Below are 14,614 nucleotides of genomic sequence, written 5' to 3'. Positions count from 1 at the left end.
ATCTCACCACGCCAACTAAGATGCCGAAGTGCTAAACGAGTAAAATGTCTCTGAACAGATTCAATTTTATCAATCCATACACGGGAACTGGGATTCCAAGTATCGCTATAAGCCTAAAAACTGCCGTCCAAAAGGGCTCTCACACTACAATAACACCACCAATCGGTCTATTACCGTACCGATTGTATTACTTTTCCTTGATTGCAAAACCGTAAACCCTCCCCCGCCGTAAATCCCACGGCAATAAGATAATCGCTGCCGGGAGGGAAATTGTAGCAGCTCCCAAACATTGGCATCTCCCCGACCCCGACCACAACCAACCACAGCCGTTTACTAAATTGCCCGGCACCTGGGTTGCGGGAGCTGGCGGTATGAAAAGGTACGCGGGCGCGGGCGTCAGTGTGTGTGAGTGAACCGTTCCTCCTCCCTCGTATCCTATGAAGAGGGAAGAAGGTTGGCCCACGCGCCAAGAAAGCATCCAACTTTTACTGTACTGTACGATCTCTTTCGTTTTCTATTCTTTCCCAGAGACACACACACACACACAAACATATGCGTAAGTTCCTGTTGGAAATGTGTGGGATCAGTTATCACGAATGCGACGGTGTGTGAGCTGAAGAGTGGAATAAAAATAAATCCATACGTTTGTTTGCTGTTTTCTGTATAAAAACCACACCGACACACTAAATATACTGTAAAATCTTGCCTCTCGTTCGCTCCAGTGTAAGATGCTTTCCCCCCTCTCTCTCTCTCTCTCTTCTATACGCATGAAAGGCCCGATATAACCATACCAGTATCGATACGGGTCGGTTAGCAGGTTCGCACCGACTCCGGCCGGGGGTCACATTTCATTCTAGCGAGATCCGCAGCATCGGGCGCCACTTCCGGCACACGCACCAAGCAAGTTCAGCACTTTCCCGCATTTTTCGGCACAGCACCACGCGCTCCAACCGCCTCCAACATGTCGGTCGTTGTAAGTATTGCGTTGGGGGCTGCGATTCCTCCTGGAACGGGGCCAACTATCCAACCCGAGGAGGTGGCGCGAAAAATTGGGTGAAAAAAAGCATAAAACACTCGTTGGGAGAAAATTCGCACCTTCCCCAGGATGTGTGTGTGTGTGTGTCGGTGTCTGTGTGTTTTGTGGCAAACGTGAAGGATGTTCGGAGCTGTTAGTGATGTTTGTCGACATTCGTGTCTTGTTGGGCAGCTGGCCAAAAAATGTCCGCCCGGGCCCGGGACGGCGCTTTCGGAAGCAACTATAAAATATAGTGCAGTTGTACATATTAATAAAGCAAAATCGCTGCGTCTAGAGTTGTGTGCTTCCTCCGCTTGTGCACCCACTCAAACCTTCCCCTCATCCGTGCCAGGCTGCCACGGGACGACGGCGAGATGGCACGACCGCATTGCAGTTGTTGAAGCATCACGCTCGCCACGCTGGGCCAAAAACGGCACACACGGAGCGGGGAGGGAGCTAGAAATATTATAGTACCTGTACCGCAAGGGTATTTTTGCAAGCATTTCGCACCACTGCCATTGTCGGCTGTGCAAGGGAGGTTTGCCTCCGTTCCCCTCAGCCTCAAAATTCCCCCTCTTTTTTCTGCTAATAAATCGCCAGTCGCTCCTTTCCAAGCTGGTCAATTCCCGCGCAAACTGCATCCTTTCAGTTGCATCCGAGAAAGCGGCCGCCAGCTACAGAACCACGGCTACAGTCGCCCGGTGAAGAACGCTCTGTGAACAACGCGGCAAGTGCAAGTTGCACCGAGATGGTTAGTACGGAAGAGGAGCGAGCGCGCGCGTGCCCGTGTGTTGCGAAACGTGCACACGCGGCAGCAACACTTTGCGCCCGTTTTCTGCCAAGATTGTTGCAACATTTCTCGCTAGGCTTCCCGAGCAAGTGTATGTGTGTGTGTGTGTGTGTTCGTTGTGTGTCCATTGTCATAAGCCAAGGGACCCCAGGGACCCCGACGTGTGCTGCACGTAATGTTCACCGAAAGGTTAAGACGAAAGGCTCGTCCTGGTGGTGTTGGTAGTGGTGCTGGTTAGAAAAGGCGCAAACAAGGAAAAGTCTCCAAGAAAGACAAGGGAAACAACTACACCCGGGAGAATCTCTGACCGTCCTGGAAACGACCATGGTGCTACGACCCGCCCTTGTGCCCGTGTTGCTGTCGTTGCTGTTGTGCCAGCAGTGGTGGCTTCTGCCTAGTGACGCTCAATCATTTTTCCGCCGCTCAGTGGTTCGTTTTGGCAGGCAGGGGCGGGTTGTTTTTGGAAGGCAGAAGAACCAGAAGTTTCACACCAGTCAGCCCAAAAATGGCCCAGACCGACCTTTTGAGCGAGTGCTCCAAAACAACAGGAAGTTTTTGGGGGAGTAAAGTGCTTCCCGTGCACTTTGCTTCGGGGAAGGTCTGTCGAACAGTTGGCCCAGTTTTGGTGCAGTTTCTGCACACTGGAGCAGTTTCATGTGCGCCTCAAACTTATGAAGTGATGAGTTTAGCATAATCCGGAATGGACGTTTGTTGTATGATTTCAACAGAAAGGGTTTTTGGTTTGTGTATGTGGAACAAACGTGTACCGATCAAAGTGCCATCCATCACTCAGCGTTTAATAGAATTTGAAGGGAATTTAAAGCACCGCTCAACGGTCTCTCATTTCGGCAGCTGTGACGACTCACCTCGCCAAAGCCAAGACATAAAAGCCTGTCCTAGCTAGCTGTCCAGCTGCATCGTGTCCGGCGGCAGGCATCAATTTGCTCGATTTAATGGGAAACTGGGATCGCCGTCAAATTGTTGGGGATGACTTTACGAGTGACTTGTCATATTTGTATCGACGAGCCGAAACCAATCAGCGTTCGGGCACGAATCGGAGATCGGAAACAAACGCAGGCAACGCTGTGGGAAATGGGGCAAGACTTTGGGCATAGAAATGACGGAAAACTGCCAACTGATGGGTGGAATACAAATGAGCCATTGGGAGCGACTGCTCGAGCGAAGGCTAGAGCGACTGGTACCGGATCAAAGGCCCAGAACACGTCCGTCTATTTATAATCCCAAACACTCGTGTGTACATCCCACCCTCAAGGAGGGGGTGTTTTTTGTGTGTGAGAGGGAGAGCGCGCGCGCGAGCAGGAGCGAGTTCGCCCCAGGAATTTTGGGGGGAAAAAAGGCGATCGAGTGTCTTGCATATCCAAGCAGGGCGTACAAGTTTTTCCTTTTATCTTTTGTTTTATTTTTCATGCAATAAGCCCTGGGCGAGCCTTCGTATCGTGTGTTTGCGGAGGGTGGGCGAAAGAGCCTTTAAGCCTAGAATCCAATGTACAGTGGGTAAAAGTTTTCTCCAGCTCGGCGGGGAGGGGAGGGGGATGGTTTTGTATGTTCCACCTTTGCCTGCACGAACGCAGGAAATTTAATCAGGGCTCTTAATATGCGTATGTGTGCAATATATTTTCTGTTCACTTATGGCTTCTTGTTTGTTCTCTTTCTCTTATCTCGTTTGCAGGATGATCTGGACAAAGCTCAGCTGGAACGTAAGTACTTCAAGGTGGCACTTTAGGCGGATGAAAAACGGGAAATTGCAAAATGCATCGTGTGCCTCAGAAATTGCGTTAAAAGTTGAGCCTTTTTGGGAGGAAAATTTTGCAACATTTATCCAATTTTAAGCGAGTGTAAGCGAGTTCACGGCACAATTAAGGCTCGTATAAACGATATTTTGAGATGTATCATGTAATGAAAATTGCAAAAACGAATCATTCAAAAACCCGCATAAACCTGTTCCGCCGTGTGCCTCATCAATGTTTCAATCTGAGCGAATGATTCGCTAATGATTGATCAATAATTATAACCCCCTTTACACGACAACAGCAATCGAAAGTTGGGCTGGCGCACGAATTCCACACAGACCACACTTTCACGACCTGAGACAACACAAAGTCTCGCGTTTTGTTGGGCTCGCTTTGCCAAATTCGACCACTTTAATTGTCGGGGGTCGGGGAATTGGCAATTGGCAAAGTTGTGGCTTCCGAGGTTTTTGTTTTTCGTTTATCGCCGTTTCGATTGTTTGGCTGTCGTCGTTTGCATCCATTAATGGTGCCGCCACACTCGCCCTACAATCCTATCATCGTGGTGCGTTTCCTTTCGCTCGCTGTTTGATCCATTTCGCTGTGCGTTACATCCAGCGGGTGCGTACGAACGGAGCAGTTATGTAAACCGGGGTGCGGAACAGGTGCAAAATTATCATCCCTTGGGGGGGTTTGAAGGACTGGCGGGTAGGAGTGAGAACCGGACGAAATCCTTTCACCGAACCGTAGACAACGCGGTGTAAATCTCACGGCACGTTAAAACAAAGCTCCCGGGGTTTGTAGCGGCACTCCGACACGACCTAGGACGATTGGCGGCCGTTGTCGCTAAGCCCGAGCTAAATGGATGTCCGTGTGGTGGGAAACGAAGGTGAAATTAAAACTAGACGCAGCTCACTCGCACTAAACACACCCACCTTGTGTACGGCTGCCTTGAGGGATTTGGAGGGGAGAAGGAGCTGGTAAACATTTCCAAAAAAAACACACACACACTTCATCTCGAGCTACCGTTTCGTCATCTAAGGCCTAGGAAGGAGTGGTTGAGTTTATAAAACCCCGCTAAAACCGGTCCCACGGCAGCAGGACAGGGGGACAAAAGATCCTTGAAAACATAAAATGGCCTCGCGGTACAAGAGCTCACAAGTACCAGAAGGAGATTATGCCAATTTTGTGTCGTGCCAAGATAACGAACGGGTTGGCTTCCCCAAAAAACGGGCTTTCACTTTCACCTGCCTACTGGATGATGAAAGTATGATGAATTGATCCTACGATCTACGAGGATGATGTCAGACCGCAAGAGGATTACGGAGCGGAACCATTCGAATGAGATCACCCACGGTGCAAGAAAGAGGAACGTCTGGACGGGGTTGAGTGATAGAATTCAACACCGCATTTCTAACTGTTTCCGAGGTGTTGACAGATGCGATTTTAATTGCCGGCTGTGATGAACTGTCACTCACCCGGTTCTGGGACATTCTTTGGAGACGTTGATTTGAGATCAATCAGCTCAAGCAGACAGTGCAGAAGCATGAGGCGGCAAACGCTGAACACCGGCCAACGTTAAGAAGGCGTTAAAAGATTCTAATTAATCTTGCCAACGCAGCTAGAACCAGCAGCAGCACAGTGAAAGCCAATGTCAACGGCAACCTGTCGTGTCCTCCCTGCCGAGCAATAATCCGTTTAACGATACGAAATGTCATTCGGTTGTAATGGTACACCATTTTGCTGATCTACTTAATAGGTTAGTTTTACAAGCTTACTAACCCTCCCCAACCTGTGTATGTTTCTGTGTCGGCGTAGCTTCAGGCTACGCTCGTTACACCGTTTTGACGACTCTGCCAAGGTTGCTACAGTAACACTGGTATGAAAAGGATAATTACAATTCTAGCGCACAAGATCGATAAATTCGATGCTGTTATTCATAGTTTAACGATTCGTTTATTGAGTCAAACACTTGCGTCTCTGCTGGGGGAGCTAGAAATTGTGTTTAAAATGTTGCAATGTTAGCATCACAAGGGGTTGAGCCATGGTTTGTGAGAGTATTTAGTTTCACTCTGGTGGGTAGAAAAATATTACCAGATTCTAGACTGTTTATTATTCTAATGGTATCGATTTAGCTCTGTATAACATCTCCTCCGATGCTGTTTTATTTCGCCGCGTTTCGCCTGCCTGCTAGTGTGAATAGCTAAACCGCTTTAGGTGCAACACGCTGACACGCTGCAGTACCAACCGAATCGACTTCAAATCGACGGTAGAAGCGTAACCAAGCTGGCAGTGTCAATAGCCATCAAATCGACGAGTCGAATATCGACCAGCAACAAAAAACTGGTCCACATACCGTATCGATTCGCGGGCCCGTAAATATTAGAGCGCAAATGGGCCAGTTGGGGGATGGATTTTTGCACCCACTCGCGGTCGGGTAAGGCGATAAAATCGCCCATAAACTGTGCGCAAGGCGCAAACAGGTACATACACAGCAGGTCTGCATCGCAAAATGCGTACTTAAAACCTTCTCAACCTCCTCTACGACTGCAGCTACGCTGGCAAGAGAAATTGCCACCGCGTCTAATAGATTATGATCTCGTTCCTATCCGCCAAATGTATCGATCTGGAGCAATTGCTCGATTGCTCTGTGTGTGTGTGTGTTTTGTGGGTTTGCGTCATAAAATCCTCTGCATGAGTATCGCGCACGGAGCCCGGCGGGTCTTTGCAAACGGTTCAGACGGTCGGTATATTTATAGCCGGCAGCGCGTACGCGCTGCTAATTAGGTTAACTTCAGTTTTGGGGTGAGTTTGAGTGAGCAGAGATGAAAGGCATGGGGAGGGGGGCTTTAGTGGATGCATTCGATCCACTTGGCCGGGGTCACTCATCAGGTTGATACGGTGTGACAGGAAACTACTACACCGTGCAATCCGTCCATCAAGGGATCCTCCTCGGAGCAGCAATGGGGATAGAAAGGGGAAGGTAATTATTGCTACGGTTGGGCTGCCACGCTCAAAATAGCTCTCACCCCCAGCAGCTGGGAGTCTTTTAGCGGGGCAAATAAATCACGGCTAGGTCGCGGTTGGGGCAGAGAGAAAAAATTCTACTTCGACGAGTCAGGCGGATGAGTTGGCGACGGGTCGCGGATCGATTGAGTCGTTTTCGCAGCGTCTCGCTCATGCCTCAATGCGGCTGGTGGTCGGTTTAATGCTGACGACGGTATGCTTCAGCGTCGCTGCCAATCAATTAGCGGCTCATTGGCGGGTTTGTTTTTATTTCGCATCAAAATTTGCCAACACAGCGTGCTTAAACGGTTGAGTGACGGCTGCAAGTTGGCTTCGGACGTCCATCGGTAGCAAATTAAAATAAAAAATCTATTTATGAGCAAGATAGAGACAAGAACACAGCTAGATAAATAAGTGTAGCTGATTTATTCAATTCAAATCAAGCTCAAATGTTTCAATTAAGCATTATTGCTGCGAGACGTCTTGCTTGGACAGCGAGTGCTCTAGGCCCAAAATTGGTTGCCCTGTAAATCTCGCGCTACCATTTTTGTTATGCTCAAATTCCATTCCACCACCCTAAGAACCCCCCCAAAACGAGCGCCTAGGCTGCGAATGCGCATGTTTGTGCGTGTGTAAATATATCACCCCGAGTGACAGACGGTCGGGCGTTGGCAAGCAATCGCGATAACCGTGAACTTGAATTATGGGCTCCTAAAGAGGGTGAGAGAAATAAGCCAGCCAAAAAACTAACTAGAAAAAAAAGGCACACACACCCAATTTCCTCCAGTAGCAGGCAAACGGAACAATGTACACACCAGCAACAACAATGCGGGGGGAAAAAACCAACAAAATAAAAATGAAATCATCACGCAGAAACGTGCGCTTCCTTCCTTCCCATCCGCGAGTTCCGCGATAATCTGATAAGCTCAAACATATACACACCTCGAAAATTGCATCCAGATGCACCCACTGCGCTGTCGACTTTCGGATACGTGCTCCACACCGTAAGGTACCGTTGCAAATGTCAATGAAGTTGTCTCGGTGTATGGGTAAGTGGTTGGGCCTGTGAATTTATGAGGCTCCTCTTCGGTTGGGAACGCCAGTCACAGTGAACTTGCACCGGCGGCGGACCTATGCACCTGTGTGCAGCGCACGAACAGCGTGGCGTGATCGTTAAGCACAACCAACCGCTACACTGCTACACGTTCGGTTTGCTGCATGATAATGAATGAAACGCGCCTCTGCGGTCGTAGACCGCTCACGGTCCCTGGGTGCATCAATGAGTGATTGAAATGCAACCAAGGGAGAAAGGTTGCAATTAATTCAGTGTATTTCACACACCCAAGTTTTGCTAATGTTTTACAGATGATACTTTTTGGCAGTTTAGTTAAGTATTGTCAACGCAAAAAGTGCGATTAATGATAGATTTTTTCAACATCTTTTTAATATAATGTCCTCAAAATGACCTTAAATTTTGTATTTGAACTGGGGAAATATTTCCTCCCAGGAACGTTTCACTTCCCGATCAAGACCCTCTCAATCAGTTCGTTTCAAAAAAGGAGTTCTCTTCAAATCCCTATGTTGTACATAACTTCTTTATCTGCCATTGCCTCCTTAGCATACATTTCCACAAGCCCCACATAATGTGCCCCCAGAGTGTCGTTACGCTACCTGGCCTGCGTAACAAACATAAAAGAAAACGCGCAGCGAAAGGACACGAAACACAACAACAGCACGTAATAGAAAATTTCATTTTAATTCACGTGTGTTCCCATCCCGGTCGGAGCAGATTGCAATAAAAACCTTCCTGACATCAGTCGTACAAAAAAATAAAAGAAGTTTAGTATGCGAAAATTGAGCTTCCGTTTTTATGCTACCGTCAGCCGTGCCCTGACACAGCCTGACTTTCATGGCACGAAACGGAGCACCCTGCCTCCTAACAGTGGTGCGGCATAAAACGACGAGATGATGAGAAAATAAATTTCACAATTCCGCCACTATTTCCCGCTTAAAGAGCACCGTACCAAACCGTTGGGCAGGGGGAAGATGACGCGACTGTTAGCTTTACGGCGAGGTGCGCACTGTCCATCTGCGTCTCTCTAGTCGATGTTCATTCATTAATAAACACACCGTGCTGTGCCGTACCCTGAAACGAACTGTGAAACGACCGGGGCTGGCTGTAAAAACAGAGCAGATTAAGGAAAGCCACTGGCAGGCGGGATGAGCGAGAAAGCGAAAACAAACATGCATAAAACCACTCGCCCATTCGCACTCAAACTGCACCACACTAAAACTGCAACGGGCAAGATGCGGGATGGGAAACGGCTATACAGCGGTGGTCGGTGGCGGTAAATTAAAACAGTTGATGATGCACTAAAAATACGCACGCTGCTAGACGCGATACGTTGAAGAAGACATTGGACTTAGGTGCTCACACAAGCGCTCACCCGAGTGAGGTGAGATGAGCAGCTCACTGAGCGAGTGATCGCGCAAGGGCACACGCATGCATTTTGACGATTCGTTGAGTTTATCTTTCGGTAAGGTTGAATTTTAGCAGCAAACGTTAAAAAAACCCGTTTTCTCCCCCTTTTCCAGTGCTCCGCAATGCGTTCAACGCGTTCGATCAGGAGAAGAAGGGATGCATCGGCACCCAGATGGTCGGCACCATCCTGAGCATGTTGGGCCACCAGCTGGACGACAAGATGCTGAAGGAGATCATCGACGAGGTCGATGCGGACGGTTCGGGCGAGCTGGAGTTCGAGGAGTTTGTCACCCTCGCTGCCCGGTTCATGGTTGAGGAGGATGCCGAGGCCATGCAGCAGGAGCTGAAGGAAGCCTTCCGTCTGTACGACAAGGAGGGTAACGGCTACATCACCACCCAGGTGCTGCGCGAGATCCTCAAGGAGCTGGACGACAACCTGACCAACGAGGATTTGGACATGATGATTGAGGAAATCGATTCTGACGGTTCCGGTACCGTCGATTTCGATGGTAGGTGTTTTTTAGGAAGCGAGATCTTAAATTCACGAACTAACAAAACAACTTCCTTGTGTTTCTTTTCCAGAATTCATGGAAGTCATGACTGGTGGTGATGACTAAGAGTCATCCGGACATCCCTGGAACACAACAACAAACACACCAAATCAAAACAAAGCCAAAGAAAAGCCTAAAAAAACTCCTCTACACCCATCTTCGTTAAGTTTCTTCTTCATCAGTAATGGGGAGCAATGCCAGCCCACTCCTCTACGTGTGGCAGACACACTCTCTCTCTCACTTTCTGAGCTGAGCTCTACTCTTCCACGGGTTTCGTCTTCCGCCTTTTTGCGATCTAAAAGCTTTAACGAATGAAGAACATTGGAGGGGACACGGAATGGCGGAGGAACAGCATTTCACGGAGCAAAAGGGGCCCACCAACATCATCACAAAAGGCCGCTTCAGCTATCATTGTTGCTAAAAAAAAAGGTTGTTCAAAGTGCTACACATTCTAATCCGTTCCGTTCGCGTATCCGTCGAGCGCTAATCGGCTTGGCCCTTTAGCTTCGTACGCGTTCCTTCGCTACTTGTGCCCTGCTGGTGCTTCTTCTGGGAGGAGAGCTTGGAAATGTATTACCAAACTAATGTTGATGTTGATCTTATAGTGTAAGCGAGGGCAGAGTTACAGCGCTGAATAAACAACAACTATTGCGGAAAGCCTTCTAAATGGTTTCCGTAGAAAACCAATCATGGGTGTGGGTTATGAAGCAAATGGTTAACTTTATTTGATGACAATTATTGAGGTAAATAAAATATTATGTAACTATTTATGAAATGTTAGTACATCTTGTGATGATAATAAATATAACATATTTCAAAGACCATGTTTTGAAAATTTACTCTTTAAGAAAATCCACATAATTTTTAACATCTGCTCTAGCATTGTAGTTTGCATGGTTTTTCGACTACAAACTGGTTTTATTGAAGTTTGAGTCCTTTGGATCTTCCCAATTTTGAATAATATTTTTAAAACACTCGTTTTGCTGTTCTAATAAACGCGTTTTGTGAAGCAAATTGCATACTTTAAGGCCGATTTGAGTTTTCGGAATAAGATAATATGATGTATCACATTTCCTAAATAAATCTAACTAGCCGTTAAGTTTCAAACTGTTTCAGAAATTAGAAGACATTTATAATAAAAAACATATCCAAATTGGTTCACACAGTTTACATACGTTGTAACTCCATTAACCAGGCCTTTCGGGCTTCTGGACAACGTAATTTCCTTAAATCTGGACAACGATTCGTATAGGAAAATTATTAGACTTGAAGGTTTTATATAACTTAAAACTAAACAAAATTATTTGTAACATTCCAAAATGAATGAAATTAAAGTCTAATCTAGATCAAAATGATTGAAGATGATTAAATCTGTCAAATAATCATGCGAACCTACCCAAACAACTAACGAATCTGATTGATGATCGACATTTGAGCATCTGTACTTGAGATTTGGCGAGTTTATAATTTTACCATGACAGTATTTTGATTCCCTGCAACCGTGTAATTGACATTCTAATACATACAGCAGTAATCATTTTTGTGAATTATTAACGTAAGCTAATCGATATTCCTGCCACGAAATTCCTGCCTACAATGTTTATCACACACTCACGTACACCTCAAATCGTACCCGAATTGCAAAGGGGTAACCTTTTAAACACGGGTTATTAATAATTCAAACATCTTAATTAATGCTTCTTAGTCGGCAGAGCAGACCCACTAACCCGTACCGCATTGAACAAACAGCAGCATTAATCACAGTGCACAGTGGCCGAAGGGAAAAACTAGATTGTACCCATGTCGCGTGCACCACGATGACCTTTTGGCGAGTTATTTCACACATTACTCAGCCTAACGGGCCTAACCGTACCGTTGCCAAATGATGTCGCATACCGAAACAACACAAACAAGCAGGCGACTCATTTCAGCTAAAGTCAACGAAAAGGAAATTGAAAAATGCTACAAGGATATTTTTCAAACCCTCCGTTTCAACGCACGCCGGAGGCTTTCCCTCGGAGCGGTGGTGCACTCTTCCAACACAAGTGCAGCGAGACAACGAGACGGGTTGAGTTTTTCCCGTTCCGGAAGCAAAATGAAAACGGCTACACTCAGCTGCGACCTCGAAGAATTTAGGTCAATTGGGACATGGTGCCGTCACACGAAAGGCCTCCGGATTGGGAGGAACTATATCTTCTCCACTTTGCGCTGGGGTGTCCAGGCCGGGCCATAGGTTCAAGCGATCGGTTGCTCCATTGGTTGGCGATGGTTCCACTTTAAAACGTCCCATCAGCATGCAACACCGCCGGGACATGGGTCACGAACAATGCTTATGCTCAGCGTGGTATAGGGAGAAAATTCTAACCAACGTGCGCTTTCAAATAAAATTGCCAACAACCACTTGCAAAAGCAACGCAAGGGAAAAGTTTTAAAATAATAAATAAGTTCATTACCATTTTGTGTGCGCCGTTGGTTCGGGAAATCCGGCCGTTTTTGTCTGAGTGTAACACCGTTACAGCGTTGCACTGGCGGTCGAAGATACGGGAAAACAACTCGCACAGGAATATTTATTTTTTGCCGATCATATTAACACCACCAGCGTATAAACGAGGAGGAAAATGTTCTTTCTTACGTACGGGAGAAAAAAAACACACACACATACGCCAAACACATAAAATGGGTGAGCATCAGGTTGCGAACAGAACAATCGTTTTTCCAGCCAAGCTTTTGGATCGCGCTCGCTTCACGATACCCCACGGAGTTTGTTCAATGGTGGGGCAAGTTATGTTTTCACGCTTGCACATACACACACACACACGTACGTTTGCAGTGCCGGCAGGAGCATCGTATGAGTTGAAACCGGAGGTTAGGTTCGTTATTCTTGGGAATTTGTGCACACCAGTTGCTTGCGCTTGTACGTTGTTTTGTGGCATTGTGTGAGTAAAAAATAATATTTTACGAGTTTTTCTTAACACGGAATGGTTTGCATGATATTCGGACAATATTTTTATGCTTTATAATACTAGCAGGGAAGTAAAATAAATTCATCATAATTTAACAGATTTTTATAAAGAAAGTTTTCAGCTAAAGAGATGGCGGTTCAACAACATTTGAGTAATATTTTTGATAATTTGTGAACATATCGACATACAAAGCACAAAACCAGACATGCTTCATAAAGCAAAAGTTTTACTAACTGTAACAAAGCGATACATTTTATGGTAAAAACTTCTACAATGACCCAACCACTTCAACACGCTATCCTGTCAATATCACGGTGCGCTGTGGGAAAAGTTTCCCAATCTCCCTGCCCGTGCCGGATCGTACAAAGCGCTGCAGTAAACTCACGTATGGATAGTCACCGATAAGCCCTGTTCCTCTAAGCCATGACACACCCGTGCCGTGAATCCGTTTCCTTGTTTGACAGCAAGTCGAAGTGAGTTTTACTTTTGTGTGCAGCGTTAATCTCACTTTTAATCACTTGTTCGTTGCCACCGGTTCTCAACGTCTGTTTGAACGATGAGATCCAAAGGGATGGGGTAGCGGAGAGGTAGTGGACACGTAAAAAGGTTAGTGTTTTTTCTGCCACAAATTTCAGATGGAATATTTTATGTTTTTCATTATGCCCAATGAACAGTTTGAAGTTTCCGCTTTATTATTCCTTTGAAAACGTGGATCTTTGCCATAATTTACTTTGTTATTAAAATTAACGTACAGTTTCCACTTATACAACCATTTTGTCCAATGGTCCGACACCGAGTTCTTGGAAAAATATATTCCATCGGCGCTAAAACTGGTGCCCGACCGTGGGCCTTACAACATTGATGAACCCAAGGGCTTCTACTCGGCTATTAGTAACCCAATCAGAGTACGTGCTGGCGGAAACTTTTCGGATCGATTTGATTTATATTCGCTGTCCAGTGCCGGGCATTAGGGCCGACGAAAGGCCTTAACACCCCACGCGAGGGTTAACGGCAGGGATTAGGAGGCTCAACGGCGCACCGACCCAGCGTTCCAGGCCGGATAACTTGCCAGGCGTAGCATAAGATGGAAAACTGTCTGTCTGGGCTGATGTTACGGTCGGATGGATTTGGCCCCAGTTTGGCAGGGCTGATTGGAATTATGGCTAGCAGCGATGCTGATTTCAGCATTACGATACCATATCAATGATTTTATGGATAAGGCTTCGAAGTGCGATATCGATTGAGGTGCTGATATGATCGCTGTTTCTGATATCTATTCAAACTCCAAGAGTTTCGTCCAATGATCAAAATACATTTTATGTTATTCAATTTTAATTCTCCCTAAAGATTCTCCTTTCAATCAATTCCCCTTTTTTTTGCTTCTGTGCCAGTGTAAACGCGCACCCTATTTATTTCCATTCGATTTCCAGGGTCAAATCCCTATCGCAAGCCTCGCCCATCGGTGCAAATATGATTTGCGACACACATTTTTTTCTGCGCGGCAAAACCTGTCGACCATTACGCCACGGCTTTTCGTATCCTGGCCGTCGGGTCAGGTGGTCGCCGATGGGGCAAATAAGATAGGTAGCTTTACGGACGTAATGATCACGAGGGCCAAAATCATCGACCTATCTTTGCCACAGCTGCTCGCTGCGCTACGCCCGTCCGCGGCCCTTTCTGCTCCACAGCTGGGTAAATTTGTCCGACATCGATGTCAACCCGACCGGTGACCGGGAAAGGAATGCGAAGATTCTATTTATTATATTTAATTTCAATGATTAATGCTGCAAGAGGACGCGCACACGGGACCGTTTGCCGTATGTGGGGGGGGGGGGGGGGGGGGATAGCTAGCTGGTGCGCGGTCGTGAGTGTAGCAGTAGTCGTTTGCACCATACTGTAGGATGGTTTTGTGCAGGTTGGTGGACAAAACAGGAATGGAAATAGATAGTTGCACTAACAATGTTTAACAACCTTAAAACGGCTCAATTGATTCGCGATCGTGTAATAAAGCATTATGAATCGATAAAACAAAGTAAAAATTTATATTACTTTACTAGCT

General features: G+C 46.5%; 1 protein-coding gene across 2 annotated transcripts; it reads left to right on the top strand.

The window, feature by feature from the left end:
• Positions 1-843: 843 nt before the first annotated feature.
• Positions 844-10,279, top strand: LOC120950626 (troponin C, isoallergen Bla g 6.0101-like). 2 transcript variants are annotated; one of them, XM_040368814.2, is made up of 4 exons: positions 844-973; positions 3,496-3,523; positions 9,155-9,550; positions 9,624-10,279. In XM_040368814.2, the coding sequence occupies exons 1-4, from the start codon at positions 962-964 to the stop codon at positions 9,656-9,658; spliced, it is 471 nt and encodes a 156-aa protein (XP_040224748.1). In that variant the 5' UTR covers positions 844-961; the 3' UTR covers positions 9,659-10,279. The 2 variants fall into 2 exon arrangements, with proteins under 2 accessions (XP_040224748.1, XP_040224749.1); XM_040368815.2 differs by lacking the exon at positions 844-973 and adding an exon at positions 1,648-1,766.
• Positions 10,280-14,614: the final 4,335 nt, after the last annotated feature.

Source organism: Anopheles coluzzii, chromosome 2, assembly GCF_943734685.1.
Source record: "Anopheles coluzzii chromosome 2, AcolN3, whole genome shotgun sequence".
In the NCBI taxonomy this organism is placed as follows: Eukaryota; Metazoa; Arthropoda; class Insecta; order Diptera; family Culicidae; genus Anopheles; species Anopheles coluzzii.
This window is presented reverse-complemented; position numbering and strand designations above follow the sequence as displayed.

What these genes read in the sequence shown, in the direction of transcription:
- LOC120950626 (XM_040368814.2), top strand. An exon ending in GGACAAAGCTCAGCTGGAAC is followed by an intron (nt 3,524 to 9,154) that starts GTAAGTACTTCA and finishes CCCCTTTTCCAG; the next exon opens with TGCTCCGCAATGCGTTCAAC. An exon ending in CGGTACCGTCGATTTCGATG is followed by an intron (nt 9,551 to 9,623) that starts GTAGGTGTTTTT and finishes TTTCTTTTCCAG; the next exon opens with AATTCATGGAAGTCATGACT.